General features: G+C 44.9%; 1 protein-coding gene across 1 annotated transcript in view; it reads left to right on the top strand.

Moving 5' to 3' along the window:
- The first annotated feature begins 1,273 nt into the window (after positions 1 to 1,273).
- Positions 1,274 to 18,705, top strand: part of LOC121577908 (rhamnose-binding lectin-like) — a 38,153-nt gene continuing 20,721 nt past the window's right edge. The window contains exons 1-8 of the mRNA XM_041891893.2: positions 1,274 to 1,348; positions 2,216 to 2,251; positions 2,335 to 2,379; positions 2,520 to 2,655; positions 2,736 to 2,854; positions 4,216 to 4,260; positions 4,403 to 4,538; positions 4,617 to 4,720. Coding sequence (XP_041747827.2) covers positions 1,324 to 1,348; positions 2,216 to 2,251; positions 2,335 to 2,379; positions 2,520 to 2,655; positions 2,736 to 2,854; positions 4,216 to 4,260; positions 4,403 to 4,538; positions 4,617 to 4,720 — 646 coding nt within the window. The 5' untranslated portion in view covers positions 1,274 to 1,323. The remainder of the gene's footprint in view (positions 1,349 to 2,215; positions 2,252 to 2,334; positions 2,380 to 2,519; positions 2,656 to 2,735; positions 2,855 to 4,215; positions 4,261 to 4,402; positions 4,539 to 4,616; positions 4,721 to 18,705) is intronic.

The raw sequence follows: 18,705 nt of genomic DNA on the forward strand, positions 1-18,705 counted from the left end.
TGGGGTTGGATTGAAAACCTACAGGATAGTAGCTCTCCAGGAACAGGGTTGGAGAGCCCTGCCCTAGACCCACTACAATTTGCATACCGCCCCAACAGATCCACGGATGATGAAATCGCCATCGCACTGCACACTGCCCTATCCCGTTTGGACAAGAGGAATACCTATGTAAGAATGCAGTTCATCGACTACAGCTCAGTCTTCAACGCCATAGTGCCCTCCAATGTCCTCACTAAGCTCAGGGCCCTGGGTCTGAACCCCACGGGGGGCCAGTATGACAAATGTATGCTCCCTCACTAATTGGAAGTCACTCTGGATAACAGCGTCTGCTAAATGACTAAAATGTAAATTAACTTCTACTGCTGCACCATTGAGAGCATCCTGTAGGGCTGTAACACCGCCTGGTATGGAAATTGTAACCACAGGGCTCTCCAGATGGTGGTGAGGTGAGGAAGAGGACACCCAGCCACCAGAAGTATACCTCATGGGGATCTGACCATAGAGAATGATAGATACAGTATATCATCTAATATGTGTCCCATTATGAAGTCTGGGAGCGCACGGGAAGCTCCATTCAAAGCAAATCAAATCAAATTTGAGGCAATATTGAGTCAATATGCATTTAAAAGTAGTCCATTTTCTTCTTCTACTATTTCTATGAGTTGGCAAACAAACTAAAAGGTGCACACTGCCACATAGTGTTGTTTGAAAAGGTATAAAATCAAAGTTGGAGATTTTCTGCCACCTACAGTCATGCAATGTTTGCTCACGAGTATAATTCATTGGCTGATCCCTCCTGATGACCCGGATGGAATAATGGGGCGCGTTCAGCAGGACGCAACGTTTTGGAAGGTTCAGATAGAAATATGCTATGGTGAACAAACATGTCTCTCCTACATAATAATAATAATAATAATAATAATAATAATAATAATAAGGAAATACGTTAGCTCTATTCATGAAATGTATATCTGCAACGCTCTAGAAGGTTTTGCAACTGAACGTGGCCAATGTGATTCTTCCTTAACCAGGAAGCCCCACCCAGATGACTACTTTAAATTGGTGGAAGCCCTCAATGGCAATGTTCATGCCAAAATGGATTTTAGCCATCTAGAGTCCTCTATATAACTCTATGAGACTGACCCAAAAGCCTGGTACAGACCAGCAAAGCCCAGCCCCTGATTGCAATGAAGTGCACCTGGACACAAAATAGATACAGCTGAGTTAATTAAGACATGTCACATAACATAAATACCAGGTGTATTAGGTCAGGTTACCATCAGTTTCATCATATCTGCTACTACCACGCTTGTACCTGGCATCATGTTCAGACTGACGGTGGTCACCTGTGAGTATACAACTTCTGTATATGATGCAGGTTAGAATACATATCACTAAATGTTTAAATTTGTATTTCAGAGTTTTTGAAGTACGTGTCATGATTTGAGGTCTACAGTATGATGTGTTAAGTTAAAGTTCAGTATTTCCATAATTTGATAGTACATCAGGAAATGTTGAGGGAGACTGATCGTATGGGATAGACATTTTGCAGGGCTTGAATGTTTCATGAGATGATGGTAGAACTCATTATTGGAGGGTATTTTAATACATCTGTTTAACCGTCTAGAAACAAAAGCACTATCTAGAGCCCCCTTCTGAATTTGTCAAAAGTGTTAGGACACTTGCCTATAGTATATTACAGTAGTCCAAATATTAGTATTTGGTCCTATATTCCAGGCACACAATGACTACATCAAACATGTGACTCTACAAGGTATTTTGGCTGCGTTTGCAGTGTGTTTTGGTGTATGTTTTGCCCAATAGTGACTGGAGTTATTATCTTTCTAGATGTTTCTGAACACTTAAATTAATGCCATGATTAAGAAAGCATGAGTGAGACAGGCTACAAGGGCACATGTCAACCACTCACATTATCAATAACTGGGGAGGTTAGTATTTTAATCTTCAAAATGACAACCTTAATCATTCAGTTCCTTTTAGGCAAAAATGTATCTATAACCAACTACAAATGCGTCTAACAAGTTTAGTCACATTGCATGCATGGAATATGAGACCAAATGCTGAACTTGACTACTTTAATACACTAGAATATCTAAAATGCTTAAGGATAGAGACAAATGCTCATTTCTAGCTTCACGGTCCAAATGCATATGATGTGGATTGTTGCTGAACTGGCTGTGTGATGTTGTTTCAGTGCTGGTTGCAGCTTCCTGTGCACTAACGGATGGAGGTACTGTGTGTAATAATGATGATGATACTACTACACCAAGCTAATGTGAGTGGTGTGTAACTCCTGTTTATTTGTCCTGGCAGCACGCAGCATCACATGTGAAGGCTCTGATGCTTTACTACAATGTGGTAAGCTAGTCAACACTACTGAACAGTGTATATTCTCAGCTATCACCTGTTTTATACTGTAGATTACCTACACCGACGATGCCAACCCTTGCCTCTCCTTCGTTCCTTATCCATCTTTTCGTTGTCCGTCTCTTCCTCAGATAGAGGTAAGATCCATATCGAGCGTGCCAACTATGGTCGTCGTCAACGCAAAGTGTGTTCCATTGGGCGCCCCGCTAACCAACTCACCAACACCAACTGCTTCAGCCAATCCACCACCAGTAACATGGCAGCAAGGTACTGGAACCTGTGGTGTGTATTTACTTGTAGACACCCATTGGCTGCAGCGATGACCACTACCTGTCTTTGACACACAGGTGTGACGGGAAGAGCCAGTGTGTCGTCCCGGCATCCAATTCTGTTTTTGGAGACCCCTGTGTCGGAACCTATAAATACCTGGTCACTGAATACTCCTGTGTCCAACAGCAAGTAGCAAGTCAGTCTGTGCTAATAATACTTGGTGGTGGGCACCAATATCGTTAAATTGAATATCTGTATGACTGAGGCATGTTGGGATATTGTTTAATACTTCGGTGAAAGAGCGCACTCTGCTGATGGCTAGCAAAGCCATAGAATGGGTTGGGTCACCAATGGGACCAGCTTGTGAACTTTGTTTTATGGCCACCATGTGTTTTAATACATGCCCTTTTCTTTTCTCCACTCTTACACCACCCTCACTTCCTAACTAACCCTAGCTATCCCACAAACGGTGGTTATGGAACAAAGTAGCCGGCAACAACTTTAGTTAGCATAGCTTACAGGGCGGTCAGAGACCTGGTAGTGTGGCGCCAGAATGACAACCTCTCATTCAACGTCGACGAAGAAGATGATTGTGGACTACAGGAAACAGAGGGCCGACCACGCCCCCATTTTCATCGACTGGGCTGTAGTGGAGCTTTTCGAGAGCTTCAAGTTCCTCAATGTCCGCATCACTAAGAATCCATCATGGTCCATGCAACAGCAGTAGTATAGAGGGCACGACAATGCCTTTTCTCCAACCTGCCCAGGAGGCTAAAAATATTTGATATTGGCCCTCCGATCCTCAGTTCTACAGCTGCACCATTGAGAGCATTTTGACTGGCTGTATCACCACTAGGTATGGCAACTGCTTGGCATCCAACCGCAAGGCGCTACAGAGGGTAGTGCGTACGGCCCAGTACATCACTGAGACCGCGCTCCCTGACATCAGGACCTCTATACCATGCGTTGTCGGAAGGCCCTACATTTTCAATGACTCCAGCCACCCATGTCCTACTGTCTGCTACTGCATGGCAAGTGGTACCGTGGCACCAAGTCTTGAACCAGCAGGCTTCTAACCCCCCCCCACTCCCTGTCACCTTATTCCTAGTTATATGTGCATATCTAACTCAATTAGCCAGTTAGCACATGGTAAGAAAGATGGGTAGTCGTACCACACAGGTCTCCTTTACATTGTGGCTTAGTTGATTCTTGCGCGCACTTCATCTGGTGTAACAGTGAACATCTGTTTCAGCCAACATTAGCTAGCTCAAATCTCGTTTATAGCTATTCAGACGGCACGGGCACAAATTGTATAGAAATATAGCTTTGGTCTAGCGGTACGACTAGCAAATTTTAACTAGTTTGCTCTCACATTCTGAGCAGTTTGAGATGACGACGTCTCATAAGGAGCTTAAACCACGGTGCAACGGCTGACAATAATGCATTTAACTTTCTACAACTCTGTTTATGGCTATACATTAATTAATCACTTCACCAAGCCATAGTATGCCTTTATTTGTCAGGCCAGTGTGGTGTAACTCCTGTTTGTCCTTGCAGTAAGCAGCACCATATGTGAAGGCTCTGATTCTCAACTACAATGTGGTAAGCAGGTCAACACTACAGTACGGTATCCTCTCCGTTCTCATGTAGTGTTGTGTATATTGGTCTCTAGCCCACACAAACACCCAGCCTTGGCCTTCTTCCTTTTCTTCATCTATCTCTTCCTCCTCGTCGTCTCCCTCAGATGTAGGTATGATCCATATCCAGAGTGCCAACTATGGTCGTCGTCAACGCAACGTGTGTTCCATTGGGCGCCCCGATATCCAACTCACCAACACCAACTGCCTCAGCCAATCCACCACCAGTAAGATGGCACAAAGGTACGGCAACCAACGGTGTGTATTTACCTGTACACTCATTGGCTGTAGTGATAACCTCTACCTGTATTTTAAACACAGGTGTGATGGGAAGAGCCAGTGTGTCGTCCCGGCATCCAACTCCGTGTTTGGAGACCCCTGTGTCGGAACCTATAAGTACCTGGAGGTGGCTTACACCTGTGACTAAATGTGAGTTATAAACATGCTCGCACACATGACTGGGAGCTTGAGTGCTGGTGCTTGAATGCTGGTGCTGACTGAAATGTTTGTCTTGCAGGATATCTTCCCTGATGAACCTAAAGGCTTCTAGGATTTCTTCATCGAGTGGATCAGTTTATTTTCCTCCAACCCCCCCCAAAAAATCAACTTCAAATCATTGTAAACCTGTGCCTTTTGTGCTAAAGCGTTTCTTAAACAATTCTGAACTGTGGTGGTTGGTCTGAATTAAACTAAGCAGCATGAATCCAAGACTTGGTGTCTTTAGTTCTATATTACTAAATGTCTACTGTCACACCAATATTACTGAACATGTGTCCTGTATTCTCTCTTGCACTGTTCACTGAAGACCCATTTACACCTGGCACTAACATGTGTTCTTTGTCTTGATTTCCATATTCTCTGCCCACAGTTGTAGACTAGTAAAATACTCATTGTGATGAGCTCTTCCTGACCACCTCCGGCTGTAGTCAAGCACGCATTTTGTCTGGATCTCTATCAAGTGTGAACTGATCTGGACGGTCAAATCAATTATACCTGCCTCTAAAATCATTGCCAGGTAGAACCGTTGACTTATGACCTCAGTAGGCCTAATGGACTTAATCCATATTATTTTGGGAATGTCATTGTCACACGGCACTAAATAATCTGGTCAGAATGTGGACATGGACGGTTAAGAAGTTTTAATAAAACGTGTAGACTCTCCAAACCTTGATCACATGAAACAAATGTTAGCATGAGGTGTAAAATGCCGCTTTTATTGGGGATGAGCGGAGCACCACAACGACGGTCCCTATTCTGGTTTGCCTAATTTCAGTTTAACAAAACAAGTATTGTTGTACTGTCTCAACCGCTGTGAAATAGTTTTATAACAAAATTGTTTTTCAGCTGATGCCGGTGTATAAAACTATGCATAGACAGCGCGCAACAGATGTACCGCTTAGACGTTCTTTCATTGAGGGACAGATCTACAACCCATTTCTGTGATTTGGTCAAGTTGCCCAAAAAGTGATATATTACAGCGTTAACGATCTATATTAAGTTGTATGAAGCACATAGCAGTCAACACCAACATTAGTCATTTAAACAATTTTAAATGTCAGGATGGTAATTTCTCTGGGCGTTGATGTAGTTCAGATGTTATCAAGAGCGGATGATGAACTGTCAGATCTGAGCTGCATCCTCAGCAACACTACGCTTTCCCCTCAAGTTCTGTCTTCCGGCTTTGTAGATGGTTCGCTCGATAGCCACACCACGTAGCACCCACTTGAGTCATTCTACTCGAGCAGGTGCTGGAAGCTCACCACACAATGTTCATGGTCAGAATTGCTTATCACACAATTCTACAGAGTTTGGAGACTGCGTTTACTACATGCCGTGCTCACTAACCTTGAGGTTGCTAGTGTCCTGCACTGCCGCCTGCTTTTCCGCTGTTATTTTAACGTTAAAGCGAGGGTATTCACTATCCGGTTGTGCCACGTGAGAGTTGGGTTGATTACATTAGCTATCTATGTCCCTCACCATAATGTTTACAAAACTGAGGCAAAGCAGTGCTCGGCAGGCAGGGGCAAAGGACACTGTGTACCGGTGTCCCCTGTGGTTTTTCAGTGGCTGGCATCCAATATTGGTGCGTTGCAGCAATGTGTGGTACAGGCCAGAGATACTTTTGAGGAGATGGGGAAACTCCATTGGAATCGTATTAATGCCCATTTTGTATGTTGTCAAAGGGCTGCGCAGTGCATTCTGGAACAAGGAGATCTCTCCAGGAGGGAATGGGAGTCAATTGGGCGCTAGTTCAAAACCCAAAATTATGTCAGGGGCTGATGTGGATGGGGTGTTGGAGTCAGGCGCAGGACACAGAAGCTTAGTTGATCCGACTTTAATAGTCACAGGAGCAAAATACAAATCCAACGGGCCTCAACAGGAGGCGAGCGAATACGCAAAACAGTGCGAAAAGCACTAACAACAAGAAAACAAATAACCTACACCAACGGACAGGTGTACAACTACAAACAAAACCAAAGGAAACGTATAGGTGACATCAATACGAGATATGGAACAGGTGCACTAATCAGACAAGACCAAACAACATCAAACGGTAGCAGCTAGTACTCCGGGGACGACGAACGCCGAAGCCTGCCCGAACAAGGAGGAGGATAGAGCTTCCTCGGCGGAATTCGTGACAGTACCCCCCCTTGACGCGCGGTGTCGTAGAAATATTTGACTAATAATTAATCAACTCAAAAATATCTCGCAAGACACCAGAGCTTGTGAATCCAAGAATTTAGACTTTATTGCAAAACAAAGCCGAGCTTGCTCCATGGAACAACTTTCTCTCTCTGGCTTAGAGATCTCTTATATACACACAAATGAACAAACATGCGTACATTCCTAACTTATTTTAGTTCTGCACCACCCTTCTTTTTCAACGTCCAGCTGTCACACAATGTCCACTCCAAAAGGTCATGAATGCTTTTTTCTATATGAAGCCTCTCATTCTATCATTCTATTGGCTGCGTGGCTTAGGCCCCTTCTTAAAAAAGAACTATGGTAATGCATACCATGTGTCCATAACAAGCCCATGGGCCACAGTTTGAGAGCCCCTGCGACAGAGCACATACATTCATTTAAACATAATCATGTTTATTACAAATATTATTTTACCTTTGACCTCTCCCTACTTTTGCCTTAATGATACATAAAATAATACCATATAATCCCCCCTATGGGACATTCCAACAATGTCCCAACAATACAACTATTAATTGTATAAATGAATATAAGCATGTGCATTTCCTTATTTCTAACCTTGCCATATGTGGTTACTTTTCATATGCATATATTTAAACCAATATATCTTCCTCATTACTTGACCCATCCTGATGAGGACCCATAGCCCAGTCAGGTATTGATTACACGTCTAGAAGGTTTTCCTCTAAATTAACCTCCACATTTTCCGTTGGGCTTTGTAACCATGGCAAGCCCATCCACCCCCGGGAACAACTCCATTCAAACATTCAGAATTCCCAAATGGACAATCCATTGGTCCTCCCTTAAGTTTACAAAATGTCCCATATTCATTTACATACTGTCCTGGAGCTCCCTGAACTGGGTGTATTTCTTTGGCTGAACTAGTAACAATGATCTGTACAGTTATTTGTTTTACTGTGGTTTGGATCAACAAATTATTTTAACAGAGGTAGTATACAGCAAAACACTACTCCCATTACTACAAGTGATATTCCTATCATTATTGCCATCTTTGTAAACATTGCTCCCCACTTCTGTTTAATTGTAGCATTTTCTCATATGTATTAGTATCCTAACATATGCAACTTTATCTTAACAATAATATCTAGGACATGTTAAGAATGGTGTCAACATCTTTAGCTTACATAATATTTTTTCCCATATAACAAGTATTATAACAATCAAAATAATCAATGTCAATATCTAATCCATTAATTGCAATGTCAACATCATTAGGCATTAATATTAATAACTTATTCAGATCAATTAGTCCACTTATAATTTATAATCATAATCAAATTAATTACCCAAAACAACTTTAGAATGACAATCCTTAATTAGTCACCTTTGTTCCATCATTCAAAGTTAAAACTCTCACCTTGTCACATATTGACACTGGCCGAATGTATATTTATATTATAATAATTCTAGCATTAACTTCCTCATAACGAGAATTACAACAGATCAGTACCTCAATGCATTGTCCAAATTACTATAAATTTAGTAGTGTATAATACCTCCTTAATCAACATACTACCTCAACTAACACTCCCTTCCTCTACCGGCACTCAATCTTCTGGCGTCTTCATTATGTTCTTCAGATAGCTTCATAGTTCATCTTGGATTGCCCATAGCAATGTCCCAATTCCAATGTCACACCTGAACCGCCACACCTCCACCATCATTCTGTTTTGTCCATGTGCAAACCAGTATACCCAAACTAGGAAGAACGTTGCATTTGCATAGACCTCATTCCTCACATTCTTGAAAGAAAAGGCACAAAAGAGAAGGCAATTGATTGCTTTGATTTGATGCTGGATTCAGGTCTCCTGGCAGAAGTGGTGTCGGACAGGAACGCCTTCAACGCCTTTGTTGTTCCTCTTCAGCCGAGTAGAGGATTTTTGGTTTTTATTGAGGTTTACACCGTTCTGGGCCAAATGATCTCTGCAATGCATTACGACACCATCCGTAGTAACCTCAGGAAAGGACAGATCATAACAGTTCAGTTGAGTTAATTTCCAATCCAAAACATCCCTATTAACATTGTCTACATGACAAATCATTATGTTTCACATTCTCCCAAATTATATAACCCAATTGTTTTATTGTAACATTCCTATATTTTTGCTCACACTATTTGACATTACTCTGGTGTTTCCCTTTCCTTGTTCCTATTCTAACAATTGCTTACACTTCTCTCCTCATCCTGGTTGATCATAAAATTGTTTATATTTAGGATTTCCTAAATATTACAAACATTCTGCTGGCCAATATGGTCTTTCCGAGTTCCTTATATGACAAAAGTTGTAGTTGAATCATAACACAGTCCTAGTAACTGTGAAGATTTTGAACTACTGTTAATTCTTTAAACGGAGATGTGGTGCATATTAGACTATTTTCTTTATTTAATTGTAATATAAGATATTGTACTCATCTATATCAATCATTGTTTAACGGTTCCTTCAATTCCCTTTCTTCTGTATTTGGTATAGCTCTAACATATACAGGGTTTAATGCACTTTCCCAAGGAATAACTACTCCAATACCACTTCCCCCTGGAAATCTAACACCAAATACTACATAAAATTGTTTATCTAAGTCTTGGACTGTTCTCCTTATGTCTATGATTCACCTGTCTCTTTGTCACTTCCCCAAACTCTTTGTGATGGTTTCTCACACACCAATAATATTTTAACCCTTGTATTTTAACAGTGATCCCTTCCTGTATTTTTAGTTATGGTTCCTGCCTGTGCAAGAATATACATTCTAATCCTGTCTATATCCCTTCTATATCTTGTTCTTCTGCTCTTTATTTTTATCAGTACTCCATTCCCCTTATTCTCAAATCAAATCAAATCAGGTAACTAGTCAAGTGTAGAGAAATCAATGATAAGGATATCTGGTGCGTCTTGGAGGTCTGGAATCTCTCGGTGGTCTGGAATCTCTCGGTGGTCTGGAATCTCTCGGCGGTCTGGAAGGTCCTTAAAGTCTCTTAATCATCAGTTCCCTCACTCTGGTACAATGGTTAAGATGATACCCGATACTCCCCTCTATCCGTACCATCGTTGGTATAACCTGGACAACGATGTGTATGGTCACTTCAGTTGTTAACCTTCCCCCGTCACTAGGGTCTCCGGATCAGCCAAAGTCCCTCTCAATCTATCGACATCTGTCTGTGAAAAGTGTCCTTCAATCAGCCTACCCATAGGGAAGCTCAGAGTTACTGCTGCAAAGACACAAGCACAGACACACACAAAAGACAACAATGCTACCCAATGGCTGAGGTTGGAACACTCCTATAGTGGGAAACATGAATCTAAGTATCTACTCCACCACTTTTACCATTATTAAAGTAGCCAACAACACCTGGTACAGGCCCCTCCACATAGGGTCTTTCCAGCTCTTTCTTCTGTAGTCTTTTGTCATCACATAGTCTCCAGGGCACAGAAAATACTCAGATTATCCTACTCAGTTGGGCAGAGTTATCTTCACCCATGAAAAGAAAATCTTAAGAACATTGTTAGGTTAGGTGAGACACAGTATGCTACTCATGTCCTCTCATCAATGTACACTCATGTCCTCTCATCAATGTCCTCTGTCGTCAATGTACACTACCACTCCCTGCCCATGCAGGTCCCGGAAGATCTCGTCCACAAATGATTGGAAGACTGAAGGAGCATTCATTAAACCGTATGGCATGACAAGATACTCATAATGACCTGAGGTGGTACTAAATGCCGTCTTTCATTCATCTCCCTCCCTAATGCGCACCAAGTTATAAGCGCTCCTGAGATCCAGTTTTGTGAAGAAACGCGCTCCGCGTAATGATTCAGTCATACTCGCAATCAGAGGTAGAGGGTAACTGTATTTCACAGTGATCTGATTGAGACTACGATAATCAATACACGGGCGCAAACCTCCATCCTTCTTCTTCACAAAAAAGAAACTCGATGACGCAGGGGAAGTGGAGGGCCGTATGTATCCTTGTCTCAGGGACTCAGCTATGTAGGTTTCCATAGCCGCCGTCTCCTCTTGAGACAGAGGATACACATGGCTCCGCGGAAGTGCCGCACCTGTCTGGAGGTTTATCGCACAATCTCCCTGTCTATGAGGTGGCAATCGCGTCGCCCTCATCTTGCTGAACACGAGTGCCAAATCCTCATACTCAGGGGGAATGTGCATTGCGGGCACTTGGTTCAGACTCTCCACCGTGGTCGCCCCAACGGAAACACCTAAACATCACCCAACACACTGGCCAGAACATTCCTTGAGAGCCCTCTGTTGCCACAAAATGGTGGGGTCATGGGTGATTAACCAAGGAAGCCCCAGCACCACGGGATACGCAGGAGAGTCAATGAGGTACAACTGAATAATCTCCTCATGACCCCCCTGCGTCTTCATCTTTAGTGGCGCTGTGACCTCCCTAATCAACCCAGATCCCAACGGGCGGCTATCTAGGGCATGGACAGGAAAGGGTGCATCAACGGGCAGGAGGGGAATCCCTAACTTAGAACAAAATTTCCGATCAATAAAATTCCCAGCTGCGCCTGAATCGACTAGCGCCTTATGCTGGGAATGAGATGCAACCTGAGGAAATACCACAGGTATACACAAGTGAAAAACAGAGAGCTCTGGGTGAGTGGGGCGCCTACTCACCTGAAATGACTCCCCAGTGCGCGACCTGTTGCCTCGATTCCTTGGAGACCCTCCCCAGCACCTAGCCGCAGTGTGTCCTCTACGGCCACAGCTGGTGCAGGGGATGGCCCCGCTCGGGTTCTCTCTCCTACTCTCTCTAGCACCAGCACCCCCGAGCTCCATTGGGCTCGGCTCGGAGGTGCTGGGGGATGGAATGGACGGCCCCATCTCGGGACATCCGAGGGTGGTCAGCAGGGTATCCAGAAGGATAGAGATGTCCACTAGCTGGTCGAAGGACAGTTTGGTGTCCCTGCAGGCCAGCTCACGACGAACGTCCTCACGCAGGCTACACCGATAGTGATCGATGAGGGCCCTCTCATTCCACCCCGCATCCGCCACTAGAGTCCGGAAATCCAGGGCGAACCTATGTGCGCTCCTCTTCCCCTGTCGGAGGTGGAACAGACACTCCCCCGCCGCTTTACCCTCAGGAGTGTGATCGAAAACTGCCCTGCAGCGGCGGGAGAACTCCGCGTAGCTGATGGTGGCGGCGTCTATTCCCCTCCATTCGGCGTTGGCCCACTCCAACGCCTTGCCGGAGAGACAGGAGATGAGGGCGGAAACGCTCTCGTATCCCGAGGGCGCCGGGTGTATGGTGGCCAGGTAGAGTTCCACCTGAAGGAGGAACCCCTGACACCCGGCTGCGGTGCCATCATACTCCCTCGGGAGCGAGAGCCGAATCCCACTGGATTCCGGAGCTGGTCTGGTGGGGGCTGGCCGATGGTGGTGGTAATGTAGGAGGAGGTGTGGGCACGCCTCCCCTTTCCCATCGGCGCAGGGTGTTCATTACCTCCTGCATGGCGGAGCCGAGTTGCTGGATCATGGCGTCCTGGCAGCTGACCCGATCCTCCAGCGACTCGGTCGCCGCCGCTGCTCCTGCTGACTCCATTGTATGGTGTGTTGTTCTGTCAGGGGCTGATGTGGATGCGGTGTTGGAGTCAGGCGCAGGACACAGAAGCTTAGTTGATCCGACTTTAATAGTCACAGGAGCAAAATACAAATCCAACGGGCCTCAACAAACAGGAGGCGAGCGAATACGCAAAACAGTGCGTAAAGTGCGAAAAGCACTAACAAAAAGAAAACAAATAACCTACACCAACGGACAGGCGTACAACAACACACAACTACAAACTAAACCAAAGGAAACTTATAGGTGACATAATCAATACGAGATATGGAACAGGTGCACTAATCAGACAAGACCAAACAAACATAGATAACATCAAACGGTAGCAGCTAGTACTCCGGGGACGACGAACGCCGAAGCCTGTCCGAACAAGGAGGAGGAGCAGTCTCGGCGGAATTCGTGACACATTAGCCTATTTTGTGAACAAGAAGTACATTGCAAATGTGATCCGAGATGTTTGAAAGTATCGTACAGATTTAGAATTGTTACATTACGTACTCTCGAGGAAAATAGGCAGGTTTCTCGACTTTGAGAAGGGATTACGTGATGATTAGTTTAGCAACCGTGTGACGCAGCATGACAAGGTGAATGTGATTAGTCTACAGTCTGCTGGGTGGGGTGTTACACCTTTCTCCATTCATTGGGATTCCTATCTCCTCCTTTCTCTATCTCTGACAGCGCTAGGAGCCTCATTACAAATGTTCCCAAAATATCACCAACATGTATCCTGCCCATCAAGAGGATCCAGCGTGCTTGACCATGTATGAGCAAACATCCATGACAAGTACAAAGCCATCCCACTTCGGTCAATCAGATCACATCTCTCTGTTCCTATTTCCCGCCTAAAAGAGGGAGCCACCAGCACAGCGAATAGTGAGGCACTGGACAGAGGCAGGCTTAATGCTGCAGGATTGTTTGGAGAATACCCATCCATCAACATTAAGGAATATACATCGTCAGTCACAGGCTTCATTAGGAAATGTGTTGATGTACACACAATAATAATTTGGATATACCCCAACCAAAAACCCTTGATTAACGTAGAAATCCGTACAATGATGAGAGCCCATTCTGCAGCATTCAATATCCGCAGAACGAACCCGATGTCTTGGTGGTGTTCAACGCATACAAGGCAAACAGGTACGAGCTCCTCAAATCCATTAGGGATGCAAGAAGACAATACAGACTCAAACTTGAATTGATGTTTGACAACAGACTTGCGTCGCATGTGGCAAGGACTACAGACTATCACAGACTGCAAAGGCCAATCCAGCTGTGCGATATCCACCAAAACCTCCCGATCAGAAGAGCTTAACACATTCTATGCTCGCTTCGAGGCAGACAATACCAAGTCATCCAGGAAGACTCTTGCTGCTCCGGACAACCAGGTGCTTTCACACTCTGAGTCAGACGTGAAGAAAAACTCTCAAAGCTGAATTACTCACAAAGCCGCCGGCCCAGATGGCATCCCTGGCTGCATCCTCCGAGTGTGTGCTGACCAGCTGGCAGGCATCTTCTCTGGCATCTTCAACCTGTACCAGGCTGTAGTCCCCACCTGTTTTAATGAGACACTGACTCAACACCGGTGACCCCCAGGGGTGTGTCTTCAGTCCTCTGCTGTAGTCCCTGTTTACCCATGACTGCGTGGCTTTGCACGACACCAACTCCATCAAGATTGTTGTCAACACCACGGTTGTAGGCCTGATAACCAACAATGACGAGTCAGCCTATAGGGAGCAGCTATGTGTACTGGCATTGTAGTGTCATGAGTACAACCTCTCCCTCAACGTCAGCAAAAGAAAGGAGTTGATTGTTGACTTCACGAAGCAGAGGGAACATACCCCGATCCACATCAACGGGACTGCAGTAGAGAGAGTCATGAGTTTTAAGTTCCTTGGCGTCCACATCGCTGCAGATTTGTCATGGACCAACATGACAACAGCGTCTCTCCTTCCTAAGGTGGCTGATGAAATTCGGTGTGCCGCTCCGGGTCGTCTCCAAATACTACCGCTGCACCATCGAGAGCGTCCTGACCAGATGCATCATGGCCTGATGTTACGGATACAGGTATCCTGTGTTTTTGTGTGTTTCTCTCCTTCTGCCCTAATCACAGGTGTCCTGTATGTTCCTGATTGGTGGTCGTTGAGGTGTCTGCTGATTGGACCAATCAGTGAACATTCCTGTGCATTGCACCACCTGTTACTAGTTTGTTCAATCACACATCCCATTGTATAAAAACCAGTCTTGTGTTTGTTGAGAGAGAGAGAGAATATTTCCGTATGTGAGTATGGACACGGTGGTGTCCTGTTTTTGATTACTCACTAAGTTGCTGTTTACTATGATTGGTAATTCTGTTAGACTACTGTTTTGTATGTGAGAAATGGATACTGGGATGTCCTTTGTTTAGAGTACTCACTAAGTTGCTGGTTACTCTGTTTGGTAACTATTGTGTGTTTCTGGGAAAAGGGGAGTTTGAGCTAGCTGCCCTTGGGCATACATTTCCCGTAGAAAGAACTGTCTATAAACACTAGTTAGAACTGAGCGGACCACCCACTGTATTTTTGTATGGTAGCAGTAGCCTAGCGGTTCTTGAGGCAGGCAAGATCAGTTTAGGGGGGTTTTACACTATTGTTTCATTTCTTGGGTCCTGCTCAGCCCTTTTTCCCAATCCTTTACCGTGTGTTCAGAAATAAACCATTTGTGTTTGACGGTAGTTCATGGTAGTTGTGTCATATTTGTTCTCACTATTTCATGCCACACTTATAATTTACATGAATTATGTTACGGGTCTCATGTCCATCACCCTAGACGTTCAAAGCCACGGGGTTCGTAACATAAAGTGGGGGTTCGTCCGGGATATATCCCATGCTACTCATGCAAATTAGTAAGTGTCTGGTTCAGTGTTGAGCTTGGCAGCTGTACTACCTGTTTTTTTTGTGTGTTCAGTAGTCGACGGCTCGTGTTGCTAGTAGGATGGCTACTTTTGAGTTGGAGGCATTTTTGGAAAACCCTACGTGGGAGGTTTTTGAGAATTGCCGTAGAGTGGATCTACAGGTTTTGGCTGACCACTTTTCTGCACCCATACCGAGGGGTTTAGTGAAAGCAGAAGTTAGGGAAGTAGTGCTAGCGATGTTGTTGAACGAGCGAGTGCTTGAGTTACCGCCGCCTGAGTCTGCTGCTCCTGTAGAGGAGGTGGTTGCTGTTCCTGTAAGCCCATCAGTGTCTGAGGACGAGGCTAAGGTTCCAGCCACATTGCCCCGTTATGACCCACTCTCCCCACTGACTGACAGTGATGCCAGGATGGATGTCCGCTTGACACGGCTCCAAATGGAGGCGGAAGAGCGGGCACAAATCAGGCTAGACAAACTGGAGACGCGTAAGATGGAACTGGAGATGCGTAGGCTTGATCAAGAACTGGAGATGCGTAGAATGGAACTAGAGGCAGAAACAGCGAGGTTAGTCTCTGCTCATACTATGCCTGCTAGTGAGCCATCCTCCCCAGCTGTGTCGTCTGCTACGTTTGATATTAGTAGGCAGATCACCTTGGTACCTGTGTTCAGGGAGTCAGAGGTTGATTCCTATTTCAGTGTGTTTGAACGTATAGCGGTAGCATTGAAATGGCCCGAAGAGGTATGGTGCCTATTACTTCAGTGTAAACTAACAGGTAAAGCCCAAGAGGTTCTGGCAGCGCTACCTCTTGAAGACAGTTTGAATTATGAAGTGGTCAAAGCTACTGTTCTTCGTGCCTATGAGCTTGTTCCTGAGGCATATCGACAGAGATTTAGGTCTCATAAAAAGTCTCCTACTCAGACTTATGTGGAGTTTGCTAGAGACAAAGGAAATCTGTTTGACAAATGGCACAGTGCTAGTAAGGTAACTGATTTTAACTCTCTACGGGGAGTTAATCTTGTTAGAAGAGTTTAAAAATTGCTTACCGGAACGCATTGTAGTTTATCTGAACGAACAGAAAGTATCCTCACTGTCGGAAGCGTCTGTATTGGCAGACGAGTTTGTGTTGACGCATAAGAGCGTGTTTTCGGCTCGTACGGAGAGCAGGGCTGCGGAGTTGCTAACTTTTAGTCCTAGTCGACCAGCAGTACATCCAGCACGCCCAAAAGATGTGCGTCACTGTTTCTATTGTCATAAGGTGGGACATTTGGTTAGTGATTGCTTTTTGCTTAAACGCAAACCGGGGATGCCTCAGCACGCCAGGCCGCCAACGGGTGTTGGGCTGATTCGTACGGTTGTAAGGCCGGAATCAAGACAGAGGCCTCATAGTGAATGTGGTTTGAAAGTCCCTGTCCCAGATCATAGTTATGAACCGTTCATTTTTGAGGGGTTTGTTTCTATATCAGATGACGAAGCGTCTCAGCGTCCAGTTAGAATCCTCAGAGATACTGGTGCGGCGCAGTCGTTCATACTAGCTGATGTGTTGCCCTTGTCTAATAATACATATTGTGGTTCCAGTGTGTTAGTACAAGGAATTGAAATGGGATTTGTCCCAGTGCCATTGCACTTTGTGAACGTACACTCTGAGTTAGTCAGTGGATTGTTCAGAGTGGGCGTACTTCCTATGTTGCCAGTAAAAGGTGTGACATTTATAATGGGCAACGATATTGCCGGAGGAAAGGTGATACCCATATTGGATAAAAGTGACCAGTCTCTCTCCGAGGAGCTGGCACAGGGTTATCCAGATGTGTTCCCCGCTTGTGCTGTCACACGTGCTCAAGCACGACAAGTGGGTGAAGTGATAGATTTGTCGAACACGATTCTATTCAGAGAGTGTGACCCAGAGGATAGTTCGGGTGCTACCTCTGGTAAGCTGGTGCAGTCTGACCAACAGTCCAGAGAAAGGAAGAAGGATGTGGAACTTGTTGCTGAGGCCATACAGTTACCAGTTACTCGTGAGCAGCTGATCGCTAACCAACAGGTTGACATTAGCCTGGCTAAATGTTTTTCTAGTGTTGTCTCAGAGGAGGAGCTAAAGAAGAAAAACATGGCATACTTCATTGATGGTAATCTCCTCATGCGTAAATGGACATCCCATGTTGACGCTGGCGAAGATTGGAATGCTGTTTACCAAATAGTGATTCCTACAGCCTTTCGACAAAATGTTTTATCCCTCGCTCATGATCACCAGTGGTCCGGACATCTGGGAGTCACCAAGACTTATGATCGTGTTTTGCGACATTTCTTTTGGCCTGGCTTAAAACAAGATGTGGCTCAGTTCTGTCGGACTTGCCACACCTGTCAAGTAGTTGGGAAACCGAACCAGGTTATTTCCCCCGCGCCTCTTTGTCCCATACCGGCCATAGGTGAACCCTTCGAACATGTGATGGTTGATTGTGTTGGACCATTACCAAAAACAAAATCTGGTAACCAGTTTATGTTAACAATTATGTGTGTGGCCACCAGGTACCCAGAGGCCATTCCTCTGCGAACGATTACTGCTCCGGTGGTGAGTAAAGCGTTGATCAAATTCTCCTCAACTTTTGGGTTACCTAAGGTGATACAAACTGATCAGGGTACGAATTTCCTTTCTACACTGTTCAAACAAGTGTTAAAATCCTTGTCAGTTACACACCGTGTGTCAAGCGCATATCACCCAGAGTCTCAGGGTGCGCTTGAACGTTGGCATCAGACCCTGAAGTCTATGCTCCGTAAATATTGTTTGGAATCTGAGAAAGATTGGGATGAGGGAGTTCCTCTAGTTTTGTTTGCTGTCCGTGAGACAGTACAGGAATCCCTAGGGTTCAGCCCAGCTGAACTGGTGTTTGGACACACCATGAGAGGACCTATGAAAGTCCTTAAGGATCAGTTTTTGTCACAAGAGTTGTGTGTGAAAGAAAATGTGTTGGACTACGTTAGTCGCTTTCGTGAGCGCCTACATGCTGCCTGTGCTCTAGCAAAGGAAGCGCTGTCTTCCTCACAGAAACGGATGAAACGACACTATGACACACAGGCTGTTTCTCGTTCACTGCAGCCAGGTGACAGAGTTCTTGTATTGTTGCCTGTGCCAGGAGCGTCATTGTCAGCACGTTTCTCTGGTCCTTATGTCATTGAAAAGAAACTAAGTGAAACTGACTACGTGATACAGACTCCTGA

The sequence above is a fragment of the Coregonus clupeaformis genome, chromosome 12 (genome assembly GCF_020615455.1).
Source record: "Coregonus clupeaformis isolate EN_2021a chromosome 12, ASM2061545v1, whole genome shotgun sequence".
NCBI classification, from domain to species: Eukaryota; Metazoa; Chordata; class Actinopteri; order Salmoniformes; family Salmonidae; genus Coregonus; species Coregonus clupeaformis.